At 42.3% G+C, this 16320-nt stretch overlaps 1 protein-coding gene across 1 annotated transcript in view; it reads left to right on the top strand.

Moving 5' to 3' along the window:
• Positions 1–16320, top strand: part of fndc3ba (fibronectin type III domain containing 3Ba) — an 88909-nt gene that overhangs the window by 45923 nt on the left and 26666 nt on the right. Inside the window, exons 8-14 of the mRNA XM_063909081.1 lie at positions 11297–11355; positions 13389–13540; positions 13651–13710; positions 13887–14025; positions 14500–14553; positions 14836–14960; positions 15922–16096. Of these exons, the coding sequence (XP_063765151.1) occupies positions 11297–11355; positions 13389–13540; positions 13651–13710; positions 13887–14025; positions 14500–14553; positions 14836–14960; positions 15922–16096 (764 nt within the window). The remainder of the gene's footprint in view (positions 1–11296; positions 11356–13388; positions 13541–13650; positions 13711–13886; positions 14026–14499; positions 14554–14835; positions 14961–15921; positions 16097–16320) is intronic.

Here is a 16320-nt window from a genome sequence, read left to right on the forward strand (position 1 = left end):
GGTTCATACCTCTTTCTGGAAGAATAACTTTTATCCTCGCTGACCTCTTTCTTCCTGCCTCTATGTGACTGCCTTTGTCCTCTTCAACCTCAATGCCCCCATCCATTCAAGCGGGCCAAATAAAACACACCTTTCGTTCCTCTCTTTCTTTCACTCTTTTTTTTCTCACAGAAAGTCACCCAAAAAAATGAATGGATGTATGCAGCCTCATTGAGGTGAATTTGGAGAAGGGGGGGGGGGTTAGTGGTGAAGGTGGGGAAGGGGGTATGAGAGGTTGTCTGGGTAACCACATAGCTGAACCCGTCCCTGAGCGCTATCGTTTTACCCTCGCTACAATACCGGCCTTGTTGGTGAAGGCTGAGCTACAGGGGGGAGGGGGGGTGAGAGAGAGGGGAGACAGCAGGGGGAGGGGGGAGGCACATACCTGTAGAGTCCTGCATGAGATGAAGGAAACCTTTGAGCTCTGAGATTTAGACACCACAGTGCAGCCTTATCGCACACACACACACACACACACACACACACACACACACACACACACACACACACACACACACACACACAAAGACGTTTACATGTGCAGAGGCATGACACACACACACTGTCATCGTTAATCTTTTGACACGTCAGATGTGAGTTATAAAAAAAGAGCATCTCATTTAGACACACACACACACACACACACACACACACACAAACACAAAGACATTTACATGTGCAGAGGCATGACACACACACACTGTCATCTTTAATCTTTTGTCACATCAGATGTGAGTTATAAAAAAAGAGCATCTCATTTTAGACACACACACACACACACACACACACACACACACACACACACACACACACACACACACACACACACACACAGAAAGCAGAAATGGTTTTCCATGGAGGTGATGACAGAAAAACACAACCAGACACATAAATCCATCGACTCCCTTGTTGTTACCCTCAAACTCTTCTTTAAATTTACCCTCCTCGTAAAACTTTACTTTGGTGCCTCACAGCATGGTGTCAGATCAGAGGAATATTATATGTGGATCAGGTGTGGGAATGCCTTAGTTTCCCACAATCCACAGGAGTGGTGGTTAATGTGAGCGTAACTGAAATGGTCTTATTTGTTTGAAGAGAGTCTGCACATTTCTGAACATAACCATGTTGTTATTTGCTTTTATTTCTGTGTTGAACATCAGTTTTGTTCGGATGTTTTTTTATTTTTATATAAAGTTATTCCTGTTCCTTTTTCAATTTGTTATAAAATACTTTTTTTTACATCATTATAGATTGATTTTTGGGGGGGTTTTGGAGTGTTGGCTAAACCAAAAAAGCTGAAATAATTGATGGATGATGTTGTATTAAATAATTATCATTTGTATCCTTACTGTTGAAGAGAAATGAGGTTGCAAAATGCTTATTTATTCACTGCATTGGGGTGGAGCCACTGTTTATTTTGTGAAAAATACCCTTAAAAAACGGGTAAATTACAGTTTGTTCCTATTAAAATCATTGCTCACTTGAATGCATTTATACCCGCACACTTATGGAAAACACTGCATGTGCAAGTGAGGACATCTGCAAATGCAAAACACACACATGCATACACAAGAGGCAGTGTTTGCCTGCATTGCAGTAGCGGGAAACTCCACTGCTTCCACACACACACACACACACACACACACACACACACACACACACACACACACACACACACACACACACACACACACACACACACACACACACACACACACACACACCATGCAGGCTGACATAGAATACATGAGTCCCAAAGCAGGAAAAGGAAAGTGAGGTGAACGGCTCAGCTTGTGAGGATCACAGTTTCATGTGGCGCATGCAGTCATGATCTAACAACAGTAACACACATGACGGACAGGAGCATGTCAGCATGTCATCAGTTGTCTGTTCTGGTCTGCCGGGGTCTCAATACTGGGCTGGAGATCAGGCTGAGTCAGCTAGATGTACTACACACCAAAGACAGACACAGACACAGACACAGACACACACACACACACACACACACACACACACACACACACACACACACACACACACACACACACACACACACACACACACACACACACACACACACACAGAAACACCCCGTGACTGGGCTTCCTGTAAAACAATCAGAGCATGAGGGTCCAGAGGATTGGCGGAAGGTAGGGGGGCTAACAGAGAAAAAATAGAGGAATGTAAGGTTTGAAGGACAGATAAGAGAGGAGGGGAAAGGATGGAAAGGTTTGTAAAAGGAGAAAAAAATGAACCACAACTACATCACAGGGAACAGAGAGCTGGAAAGACAGAGAGACAGAGAGTTAAAGAGCAAACATTCCGACAAAGTTGCTGCTTGGCCCGGTGCATCCAAGTATGGTCCAACCCAGAATACCACACACACACACACACACACACAGCCGCCTACGCTTTTGCCCTTGATGCCCTTGCTGTGTGTGTGTGTGTGTGTGTGTGTGTGTGTGTGTGTGTGTGTGTGTGTGTGTGTGTGTGTGTGTGTGTGTGTGTGTGTGTGTGTGTGTGTGTGTGTGTGTGTGTGTGTGTGTGTGTGTGTGTGTGTGTGTGTGTGTGTGTGTGTGGAGCTAGTGCCGCAGTGCCAGGAAGGCAGCAGGCTGACTTGGCGAGCACAGTGTCCATTCTCCAGTAAAGCCAGCTCTACGGGCCCCTTTTTCCTCTGAACTGAGCTGCTAGCTGAGCAGAAACAGATGTGAGCCCCGTCCCCTCTGTTCCTCCATCTTGGCTCTGCATCATCACCACCACCGCAGATCCTGTCTCTCACTCAGAGAAACTGCGATTTCAGCAGAAACAGATGGGCCAGCACCCTCAGCTCCTCCATCTTTTGGATCTACGTCATTGCCAAGTGCGTATCTTCAGGAGAAACCAGATGTGCTCAGTGTCTGCTGTGTCCACCATGTTGGCTCAGTAAGTAAATAAGAGGGAGGCTCGTAGATAAAACAATGGTCTGCTGTTGTGGTATTAGAACTGTGAAACACAGTTATAAATAATAAAGGGGGAATATGTCAACTTCAGCTGAAAAGATGGCTTACTAGTTTCCTTTCTTTTTGCAAGAATTAGGGAAAACCATCCGGGAAGAAAATCCTGCCTATTTTTTTTTATTGCCAAACAGAAAAACATTTTCACTGCCTTTGTCCTCTTCAACCTCGATGCCCCTGTCCATCAAAGCAAAACCAAACAGGATGTTTTGAAATATTCAGTTCATATCTTATTAAAGCATTCGTGAAGATTTTTCTTGCTGCAACTTTAAAACAAAGCTGGCTTTCGGTGAAAAGCGCCTAATGTCATGTTGTTTAGTGAAAATTACAGTAAAATTGTAGATGCTAAGACCAATTTAGTGTAACACAAGAACAAAGGAGCCATTGAGTAAGCTAACTGAGTACTATCGGTTACACAGCAAACCCCATCCAAAGACAGACTGTTATTTTTGGCTTTCTTTTAGTACTGATATTTTTTTACAGTTTCTGTCTTCCAATGAACTGTTTTAGCACAACGGCAGGTGTATAAATAGTCCTATTGAAGCACAATGTCCCGTGATGCTTTGGTGATGTCATGCTAATAAGCTTGAGTGGCCTTTGACCGAATCATGACTCAGCCTTTATTTTAACACCCAACTGCTCTTCCAGCTCCTCCTGCGTTAACTGTAGTAACAGGACTAGAAGCGTGTGAACACACTAACACCCTTTGCTTACTGGACTGTTGATGTGAATCACCATAGCGATAATCTCAGCCCCTCCTCCCCCGACAAACTCCGACCCCTTCCCACAAACCCAAATACGGCCATGTTTGTAGGGCAAGATGGAGGGCAGTGGCGTGGAAGAGAGAGGCTTACAAGAGGGGATAAAATAGAGAGATAAGACAAGGAAGCAGGAAAAGAGAGAAATGATAGACAGCAATTGGGGATTGAAAGAGTCCAAAGTAGGTGGGGGGTGTATACAGAAAACAGAGAGAGAACAAGGGATGGCTTTACCAGCAGAGGAATGTCTTTCCCGCTGATATCATGTAACAGGACTAGTGGGATTAGAAGGGGAGGTTGTTCTCGCCAATCACAATGAGTACACCAGACATTACCCCATCCCGCTGAATGCACCCTGTGATACAAGTGATAAACCCGCCACAGTCCAACCACAGCGCCCGACAAGAACTGGGTTTCATAAGATATTAAGTCCTTTCTAATGCTTTAGCAGGGTAAAGCCGAGTACAACATAAACAAATTAAGCAATTGGAAATACAAAGTTCACAAATCGCAGTCATCTAGGGTTTAAGGCTCAAAAAGCGGATTTACAGATTCTGTATGAAGTTATTTCAAAGCAATATTCAGCTAACGTTGTGACCAGCCCTTTTTCCCTTTTGTGTCACTGGGCTGGGCTTGGTTATTGTATGGTCTTAAGAGGTGCACCTTCTTAAACCGCTAAATGGTTGGGACTTCACAGCTAAAACCAGAAGCAGTGAGAGGACCATGGAAGATACCTTCGTTAAAGTTGGACTCAAATATTTTGCCTGAGAAATGGCAGATTTCATTAAACAGGGTTATCATTTTGGAAAATAAGCATCCCTTTGCTCAAAAGATCCTTAATGCTAATTAATGTGAAATTGATGGTAATTTCTGTGTTTGATTATAACTTGTGTAGTTATAGGTTTTTTTTACATTTAAGATGCAGTTGTATGGACATACACTTGATCAATCTGCATCTCTATCCCCATCAGACCATCTACTCACCCTTTTTTCAAAAATCTCTGTTAGCCTCTTCCATCTCTCTGCTGCTGTCAGCCTCTCCCTCTGCCTCTGCTCTGTCTCCCTGAATTTGTCTTCCACTAAGTCTGAAGTCACTCTGTCAAGACTTTTTGGGCTGAGCAGGGTCGAATGGGGTCAGGGTTCTTAGAAACTCATCGCCCATAATCCCTCGCTGCCTGGCCTGGTCGCTGCTCTGTACGCTGCACGTACACACTTATGTAAACACATGTTCATACATGCGCAAAAATTCATGCTCTTCTTGGAAAAGTGGAGAGAGTTTTGTGTCGCTTGGCAGAGGAGATGCTCATCTCTCCTTGGTGAGAAGGCTGCAGTGGACAAGGTCTCTCTGTCTGTCTACGTTTACATACACACATGAAACCCTGGTATTGAGAAAAATCAGGTTGAGGCAGGAAATAGGAGAATGCAATTACATGTGTTTATACTGAGACATATTTATTTTAGTTTCAGCTTAGGTTTGACTGGTGATTCCATTATTTTAGACACAAGGATCGCCAAAGAATGATTTTTGTAATGCATTTCTGCTGTAATAATGTCTAAGCTCCTTCACTTTGCACATGCACACTTTTAGAAACTGTTGTGCATGGCTGAAAGTCAAGTTTCTCCTGCAAAAATCAAGCTGTATCAACCAGATTTCTCCAGTCCTTTGCCCTGATTAGGAAAACAGAATTTCTCATTTACATGAAGTCCAATAAATCATGTCACTACAAGGAGGACGATTATAACCATGGCCTCGTATTTGCATCTCTTACTCTCAAATTAAGAGTTTGATGTCTGCATTTTAATTAAGACATTTTCTACTTCATGGCCTCATTTGCTCTCTCACATTTCACATTCTTACGCTACTTCAATGTTTCTCGGTGCTAGAGCCTCGCTCTCTAATCCCCTTTATAAACGATCAGGCCTTTGGCCATGAGAACCAAACCTTCACCATGACAACCACAATTTCAGGCATGTCCCAACGACTTCGGCTGTGTATGTGTGTGTGTGTGTGTGTGTGTGTGTGTGTGTGTGTGTGTGTGTGTGTGTGTGTGTGTGTGTGTGTGTGTGTGTGTGTGTGTGTGTGTGTGTGTGTGTGTGTGTGTGTGTGTGTGTGTGTGTGTGTGTGTGTGTGTGTGTGTGTGTGTGTGTGTGTAGCCCAGCTGTTGAACAGATGGAATGCTCACTATGCTGCAGATGATAATGGTGTGGAATCTAGGTCTGTGCCCCTCTGTCCCACAATTTTCCTTTTCCTTCTCCTCCCTCCTTTTTTACTTCACCTTCCTCTCCGTCCTGTCATCTGCTAGTCTGTCCTACATCTCTCTCTCTCTCTCTCTCTCTCTCTCTCTCTCTCTCTCTCCCTCTCTCTCCCTCTCTGTCCCCCCCTTTCCATCCAGCTGAGTGTCCGTTACTCTGCTTTGTTCTCCCTGATTAGAGGCTTCTAAAGATGGGTATCATATCTCACTTTGTTCCTTTACGGTCAGACACACACACACACACACACACACACACACACACACACACACACACACACACACACACACACACACACACCCATACACACACACACACACACACACACACACACACACACACACACACACCCTGCAGCTCAGTATTTGTGTGGAGTGGGGGCTGAATGAGCGCTACATTTTTAACATTTTTTCTCCAGGCCTTAAAGGTCTTTTGTCCCAGTGCAGACAGACTGAGTCTAAGAACCGCAGGCCGTCATGCAAGAGGAATGCAACCTCCTCACTGTCAAAGTGGATCAGTTTTACTGTAGCTCCACTCGCAAGGACGCCACTTGTAAAGTGTGTCATATTAAAAAAAGATTGCTGAGAACATGTCCATGTATTTAAGGAGGGATGATGAAGAAAGACAGGGAGGAATTAGAGAGCGAGGAAAGGAATGAGACCAACGATGAAGCTCACAGTATTTATGTGACCCTTGATTTTACTAGTTGTTTTTTCAATGAGCCAGAGTGACCGTGAGGAAGAAGTGTTGCAGGTGCCCAGGATTTTGAAAGTGAAAGTTGAAGTTTGTTTTCAAACTGTTCAAGGTGACTAGAAGATGCAGTAGAATACATTTCTCCTGCTTGATGATAAGAAACTATGTTAGAATGTTAGAAATATCAAGTTTTTAGTTTAGAGGTATCTCAACTATGAGTCCCAAGGAGAAATGTTATAATAATCCAATAACAGATCTCAAAAAGGTCAAATAGTGCGAACATCAAATATGCAAAACACAATAGTTAGAGTTTTTAGGAAAATACACTTTCATAAGCAGCTTATCAAAAACACTGTAATCTGCTGTAGTCATGGTCTTTGGTCTTTGTGCAATAGTTGTGGCTTACATTGACAAAAATATACTTCCAGTTTATTTTGGGGCCTTTGAGTAAAGCCAGTTTGGATTTGAAGGCAGATAACTACTACGCACATTGTGATCTGTTGTGCTCATCATCTGCTCTGCGCCTACTGATGATGTCACACACGTTTGTGTAAGCCTTGCCTCACATCCTCCTAAGCCCTCTCCTCCTCCTCTCCTTTCATCCTTCCCTTTCTCCTCCTCTCTGTTGATCCCTGGCTCGCTCTTTGTCTCTCAATTTCCTTGTGTTTGTGTTCCTAATCTCTTACCCAGACTCCACTTGCCTGTCCTTTCTCTCCCTCTGCAGTCTGTCCTTCAGTGTCTCTCTTTCTTCCTCTGAACTCCCCTCTCGACTGGTTTTGTATCAGTTTGCTTGACACACTCCCCTCCTCAATTCATCATTCATCTTATTTTCCTGCTTTTCGTTGCGCTCCTTTGCTCCGTCTGGTTGTCCTCAGTAATCAAACACAGGCGGTCAGACATAGACAGGATGTGAGGTCAGACAAGAGAGGAAGTGAGCGTGCGTGGGCAGCACATAAACAGAAGAGAGGAGAGGTGAGGGACAGTGAGGACAGAGGTGTGTGTGTGTGTGTGTGTGTGTGTGTGTGTGTTACACTGGGATGAGATTCAGTTTCTGTTCTAGCCGTCAGCATCAGCCCTGTGGTTGCTCTCTATATTAAACTCTTAAGCAGCTGGAGTCAGCAACCTCAGCACTCAGCGGTGAGGTAAAGCAATACGGCTTTTCAAAGTTTATTACAGGTCTCCTTAAATATTAAATAAATCTCTTACTTCTGTCACAAATGTTGTGGGTTAGCCAACTTTTTTTTTTTTTTTAATACTGAAGTTTTGATCTTGTTTGGGCTTAAAGTAGCTACAGTATGTAATTCAACCTCGTTCAAGCCAACATTTTGCCTGGATGTGGTTGACTTGATTTAGACATCAATCATTGCATGTTGACAAAATAGCATAAAAGTACAAATACCAAATAAAACCTATTATTTCAAAGGGACATTGTCTATTATTTGTGTGATTTATGAGACACAAACAACACTGATTAGTATGAAAAGTAATGGAGGGATTTTAACTTGACTTAGAGCTCCTTTTTGGAGCTTTGTATTGCATTGTTTAGTCTTCATCAGTGAATGCAGCTGTTTTTGGTAGGGCCCGAGACCAATTCAATTACAGACAGACATTGAACAAAATTTAAATATACTCCCATCACATTCTTCAATAAATTAACCACCACAAATTTCAAATAGCTGCGACCACAAACGAGCATGCATCTACGCGTTCATTCTTGCACACACACATACAACTTTACAAACACTGGACTTTACAGTACATGCCAAATTTTTGCCTCCTCAGACAAAAACTGTGGCATACAAAGAGGTTGAGTTTTTTGTGGGCTGACCAAAAAAGTGAGGAAGCAAAACAGTTGGTGGTCACAGATGATAAAAGTTCATTTGAAAGTCAGACTGAAGTCCGGTTGCAAAGTCAAATTCTAATGGGTATACTGTAGCTAATCCAGATGATCATTTGTAAATCAAAAGGGCTTCTCTTTCTCAAAGTTATTCAATATTACATTTTCAGCAGCAGTAGCCTCTCTTGGATTTTTTGGCTGTAAATGCAGACAAACAAAATGTTTTAACCAGCTCCTGATAACACAGTGAACTTCTTTATCCATGCACAATGTTTAATTACCAACATCTGTTGTTTGCTGAAGACGACAGCTGAAATTATGCGATATTGGAATTCCAGCTTTTTCTAGCCTTAACCGTGGTTCTTGCGGCAGACAAGTAGCTACAGGACTGCAGCATTTAACAGGCAATGTGTTCTCCTTTTGCACCCGGCTCTGATGAATGGAGCTGTCTGACTGACTGAGCCATTATTCCATAGAAGCGAAAGGTTTGTCCAAATGGATGAAAGGGGACAAGTATGTGTAGAAGTGCGAAGGAAAAAAAAGCTGTTCACCTGTTGAACTCTATCCTCGCTGCAAGACACACACACACACACACACACACACACACACACACACACACACACACACACACACACACACACACACACACACACACACACACACACACACACACACACACACACACACACACAGGGGTCAAGTTGAGGTTGTGCTTCCATGACATCACTGTTGCCATGACTCATAAGTGTATCCCCAGGCACAGTAATGCCCAACTCCCCCTCAGAACACACAGGGACTTAGCCACTTAAAACACATGCACACACACGCACACACACACATATTCATCCCTTACTCCAGCTATACAATAATCTTCGAAACACAAAGTGCTTCATATGTAGCTTCGTATTTGTGCTCAGGTGTTCATATGTCACGTGTTTGAGTTTTTTTTGTCAGCGTGCGTATTTCCGTTGATGCATATTTAAAGCAGGCACGCACTACTGTGACACACTCATGAAACATACTTGGTTTCATACAGGTCTTGTGTTGCTGACACGCACACACACGTACACATCCTGTGTGATTTACAGTGGTCAGACTCAGATGGAGAAAGCAGGCCTCCCCTGTTCGGAAAAAACTTCAACTGTGGGGATCGCACAGGGGGGAAAGAGTTCCATTACCAACACGTGTGTGTACACACACACACACACACACACACACACACACACACACACACACACACACACACACACACACACACACACACACACACACACACACACACACACACACACACACTGACTTGCATTTGCCCTGCTCCCTACCCCGAGTGTCCAATAAATAACATTTAGACACATCGTATCACTGGAACAGACCTGTACATAGGACTGAGTGTTTGTGTGCATATGTTTATGATGTGTGTGTGACCTCACAATGGAATAGTTCAACAAAAATCCTGCTGAAAAAGGCAAAACCAACTTTATGAACTTTAAGGCTGCAACTGAGGACTATTTTCATTATCAAGCGATGCTTTACATATAGTTTTCAACTTATAGGTTAATAGTTCATTCAAACAAATGTCAGAACAAGGTAAAAAATGTCTTTCACAATCGCCTAGAGCACATAGTCTACATATGTGAATTAGCAGCTATATCTAGTCCTGTTTTATATATGGCATCTGTATCACATATTCAAATGAAATCACACCAAATAAGGGAAAAAACAGAAAAGAGAAATATCTTAATCCGGTTTTCTTTGTTAGCTTGTGGTGTTATAACATCCAGCAGCAGCATAGCAGCACACGTCACTGTATTTTTTTAATATAATTGAATGCATATACACGTCATTGTATTCCATTTAATGTAATGAATAACAATCTGACCTGTAAGGCTACAACAACACTGCTGACGTCAGTGGTGATTATTCACAGATGCAGGGACAATTTAATTGATTGAAAATTATACAGAATAATGGTTCCTGTAATGATTTCTTTGAACGGATGCCTTCAAACATAATAACTGTATGAACAGAATACTCACTGTGGAATATGACTCATATTTTTCCTCGGTGAACCCCATTGTATTTGCTCTAGGTCAGGAATTTCTAACTAATGCTTTTTAGTGAAATACTGGATCATTTTTCACAGATTGTGATAATCGCATCTTGTTGGGATCAGATAGGCACTAGCTGGAGAGACAAGTGTTGCCTCACATGCTATAAGATACCACAAACTTTTAAAATAATAATAATTTACGTCTGTTTTTACTCCATACTCCAATCCTTTATTTTTCTACAATGACTTTACTATTTTATAGATGTTTTCAGAAACAATATTAGGCATCATTAGCTGTGCTTTAATCTTTATTGCACAATCTAGATTCAAAACTTGGCTGACCTTAGACAGCAATCAGCCATAGATTTCAAGATATCGCAACAACATATTTAATAGGAATGTAAAAACCTTCCGTTGTCAATAAACCACCCTTTTTTTCAGCATCACTGCCAAAATGACTAATCTGCATCTGTTTTGAAACTTGGGATAATGGAATTTAGATAATTGGGATAAGAGCATTTATTTGTTTTTTTTATAAGAAATCAGGAGTCAGACACGAATTTAGGATTATTTATGCATGTAAATTACAACTGTGCCAGTCTCTCTTTTCTGTTAAATATTCCACTAATATACTATTGTTTTTTATTTTTTGATTATCACTTTTTTGTCTCCTCAGATCATGATTCAGAGGGGAAGCGAGTTCAAGACATGCTGTCTGCAATCGACAAACCACAGGTTGGTGTGCATACTCCAGCCTCATCACACACACACACACACACACACACACACACACACACACACACACACACACACACACACACACACACACACACACACACACACACACACACACACACACACACACACACACTAAAGCCCAACAGACTTGAAACCTCATTCATTAATCACCTCTTGCCTTATGCACTCATAGCTATCATCAGTTATATTTCATATTCACTTCCTATCTCTGTGGTTAGCATAATAAATCCAAAGATTACACTGAATGTAATAAGTGGCGTGGCGTGTGAACGCAGTGTGTCTCCCATTATAAGGTCATTTGGGTCTTAAGTAACTGACTGGGAAGGTAAGTCATCCTTTATGCCGTGCTCACCCTGGCCACATGAGGGCAGCATCTGCTCACCCACGACACTCAATTCCCACTCTGCATTTATTGCACTCATTTTTTCCTTCCCCAAGGGGTATGCAAATGAATGAGCCATGCAGACATGGTTTGGTAGAGAGGAATTGCTCGCTCCTGGTTGAAGCAGTTTGCTCAGCAGGAAGAGAAAATGTGATTTATTTTAAGTTTATAGCCTAAAGAGAAAATGGAGGGTTGTGAGAAAAAGACAATTAAGGTGTGAGTCGAGCCCTTCAGGAGGTTAGAAGTTGACGTGAAACAGCAAAACAAAAAGAGATTTAAAAGGAGGAACATTTTTCAGAACGTTCTGTCTCATCAATTGCTATTTTGTATTTCTACAGGATATAGGAGGCAGTAGTAGATTTAGAGGGACAGATAGTAATGTTATAGTCCTTCCTCCCTGGCCTGCGGCATAAATGCCTTGTGATGGATTGAGCTGTGTGCCGCACAGACGTGCTAGCAGGTGTCAGAGGCAGAGCTTAAATGAAAAAGTTCTTCATGAAAAAATGATACAATATTGTTCCTCCGGTTGTATGGCTTAGCTTTCATAGCAGGTAGGGGTGTTGACTTCAGCTGAGGTGAAATATAACAAGCAGGAAGGCTTAACGAGAAGTGGACAGGAACGTTTGAAAGCTGAGTGTGGATGCATTCTTTGGTGGGCATTGACACACACTTAGCATTTCACTCAGATCATCTGTAGATAATGAAAAGACTCGAGGCAAAAGGGCCACATTATCACAAACCTCTAAGTGTTGTCCTTCAGTATTCAGCCCCGTTTTTACTCCTTGTTTTCTTCTGCTTTACTTGTTCTTTGTGTAATTTTGTCTCGTAGTCCTTCTTCTTTTTGGCTGTTCTTCTGCTTGCATTATCAGGCCATTCATTAAGTGTTATTTATGCAGCCAAAGTGTACATGTGAGCAAAGTGATTGACAGAATAAGTGTGGAAAAAGTGTTCCTAGTTGTAAAAAATGTTCCATAAAAGACAATGGCGTCCTCAGGCATATGGACACAGTGATATGTTCTCATAAAACCTAATCATTGTGATCAAAACTCTCAATAAAATGACACGTCTGTTTCTTCCTGTCTGTGTTCCTCATAGACAGTCTAGGCATGGTTGTGGTTTGCAATGCCCTCAAGGCGCATTCATCGCCTACTCAGTGGATGTGGAGTCTGGAATAGCAGCAGACTGTGCTAAATCGCGCTAAATTGGCTCACCCACCATGTGCTCGGCTAAAACTCCCATAAACACGCAGGCACTTGCAGACACACAGACAGACAGACTGTTAAACACACAAACACGCAAGCCTCTGATTCCATGTTTGTTCATTTATTATTTTTTTATGTGTTCCCGGCACGATGGATTAGTAGAAAATGATCAACATTTGTGGGGTTATTTTAATGGATTATCACTTTACACACACACATACAGAACCTAACATATAATAAAACAGCTTTAAAATTAAATAAATGTATCTTAACTACATGTTCTGGAATGTAGAATTACTGAGAAATAAAAACTAAATAAGTTGTCCTGCATCTATCTGCGGACCAAACGGGCTTCGGGCACCATATTCAAATGATTTCAGACTTGTTTTTTTGGTGTATATTTACAATTATTTGTGTTTTTTCAGGTTTCAAATGTGCAGGCGCGGACTGCACGGCTGTCCTGGGCCCCCCCGGCAGGGCTGGTGAACAGGTTAAGTAACGGGATGACTGTGTCCTGCTCTTTCGAGGTCTCTCTCTCAGATAAGGGACGAGACGGAAAGTATCGCCCTATATACAGGTAGGAATCACACTCCAAAAGAATAAAGTGCAAAGGCTACAAATACACCTCAAGCACAATCCTAAGTATACAGGCGTGATTTTTATGTTTTGTTTGTGTGTTTGTTTCAGTGGCGAAGAAAGGGAGTACCACCTGAAAGACCTAAGGCCAGCGACAGACTACCACGTACGGTAAGGACTTTGCCAGAGGACGTTCTTGACTTGGATGTGGTGTTAATACTACTTTAAATCCTGTGTTTTTGACTCATTCCTATGATCGATGAGTAAGGGTTGAGGGTGTGTACCATATTCAGATCCTAGCTTCATCCAGCCCCTATTGATTTGATTGTTTTGTGTGTTTGCTAAAGGGTGTTGGCAATGTACAACTCGGTTCGAGGCTTGTGTTCAGACGCCTGCCCATTCACCACACACTGCGGCGTCCCCGATGTCCCGCTAACCCCGAAACTCTCCCACCGCACCAAGAGCACCCTCACCCTACAGTGGAAGGTACCGGCACAAACACACATGCCTTTTCATCACAAACACATTCAGTAACAGATTTTCCCCAATAAACATCACAGTGGTTTATTATCATTTGGTTTTGATGGATGAATCCATACTGCCAAACAAGATTATGAGTTATAGACTTGGAGAAAAACGTTATTCTTTGATGTAAGTGAAGATTATGTTTCTTGATTCATTACCTAGCTTGACTTCATCTGCACAACACCACTTAATAAAGAGAAATTCTTACATCTGTCCTCCCTCTCTTTAACTTTTTCTTGCACAAGTTATTTTATCCACTCTCACACGCTGATAAAAAGTGGCATCAGTCAGCCAGACAGGAGATGAGGCCAATCATAAAATCACGCCAGGTATTTTTTCAGTCTCAGTGTCAGATTCTTTTTTCCCTTGCTAATCTCTTCATCTCTCTCTTGTCTCTTCTCTGCATCTGTCCGTCCATTTTCCTGACGTCCACAGCCCCCAGGTGACAATGGGTCCAAAATTACAAACTACCTGCTCGAGTGGGATGAGGTGAGTTCGTCTCTCACTCCTCCGTCTTCTGTCACGCCCTCCCCTTACTTTTAAAAAACACTCTTACCTATCACAGACATCACTGAACAGATGTTAACATCCTGCTCCTCACACAAGATTTATTAAGCTGTGAAATATGTATTTCCGATCTCTTTCAGCCACAAATGTTCCTTCTGATTTTGTACTTTTTCTTGCTTTTCCCTTACAAGTCTCCTGTTGTAGTTATTTGACTTTCTTCCCTATGCTTACCACATATGTATTTATATTTTCTCTCCTCTGCAGGGAAAGAAAAACAGTGTCTTCAGAGAATGTTACTTTGGGAGCCAGAGACACTATAAGGTGTCCCGACTGTTCCCCGCCTGTGGCTACACGTTCAGAGTGGCTGCGCGCAACGACATTGGCACAAGGTACTGTTGTCTCTGACTGAATACATAAAAATAGGTGTGACAAACACATACACCGAATGAAAAATTGATTCATGCACAGATCACGAAGAATAGCACTGGAAGCATATGCCTTAAATATTTCTTGTTCCTTATTGATAAACTGTAGGAGCATTGATTTATTGTAATACATGGCAAATGGCCCTAAAATGATGTGAGGTCTGCAACCATGGTTTTGGACACCATCTGCCCAAAAAATACATTTTCATATTAAAGTGATGGACAGATGCTCACAAACTTGCACCAGACGACCTGGCTATTATAGCACATGAGACATGAGCCATCTTTCTCATTTTAGCTCCATTTCCTCTCGTCTACTCTTTGTCAACATGGCGGTGCACGTCTCGCTTGCAGCTGTGAGGTTGACAGGAAAAAAGTGATGGAGGAAAGCGAGTGTGAGAGAGGAGATATAAGCTATATGGCTGAACTCAGGGCAGTCTTTATGCTTCATTTACTTTGAATTACTTTTGAGTCAATGGGAACACATGCTCCTACAAATATACTCGACACAAACCGGCTACCGATTGCTAGATATTTTTCGTTAACGTTTTCTGACCACCTAAACCCCTGCCGCTGCCCAGACATTCAAATAATTGACCTCCTTCAACTCTCAAATAACCATTTGTCCCCTCCTGTTCTCCTCTGTGATCATGCCAGCCCCCTCATCACCTGCAACCGTTCACATACCCCTTAAATTACAATTGATGACAGCATTAGAAATCGTTTCACCTTTTCTCCGGCCTTTACTTTCAAATCTTCTCCTCTGTCAGTCCCTGTGAAATTGTAATTTGTGATGCACAACCGCCCTTCACTTTTTCACTGCACTCCATTTTCCATAAAAGTAATCCAAAACTTTTTTGAATTTGCTAGAGCATTTTAAATAAAAGCAAGAATGTGACTTAAAATGAAAATGTGTTTTGTGCAGTGGTTTCAGCACAGAGGTGGTGTTCTACACCATGGGCACCCTGCCTGCTCTGCCTCTGGCTCCACGGCTGGTCAGGGCAGGGGTGTCCTGGGTGACCCTGGAGTGGGGGCGTCCTGAGGGCAGTCCAAGCGAGGAGCAGCTCAAATACACACTTGAGATCCAAGAGGACAACAGCGTGAGTACTGTGCACATGTAAACCTATACTATATGAAAACACTCATAAAGTTTATCTTGCTGGCACAGGTTTCTTTTTCTTTTTCTTAAAACAAGGCCTCATAGATACGTTTCAGGACCTACACAATCCACCATAGCAACCTTAACTTGGTTTTGTGAAACTCAGTTTTCCTGGTATTTTATTTAGCTCTGTGCTGTCAGTCACTTGAATCCTACAAGAAGAGC

Source organism: Eleginops maclovinus, chromosome 19, assembly GCF_036324505.1.
Source record: "Eleginops maclovinus isolate JMC-PN-2008 ecotype Puerto Natales chromosome 19, JC_Emac_rtc_rv5, whole genome shotgun sequence".
Classification (NCBI taxonomy): domain Eukaryota; kingdom Metazoa; phylum Chordata; class Actinopteri; order Perciformes; family Eleginopidae; genus Eleginops; species Eleginops maclovinus.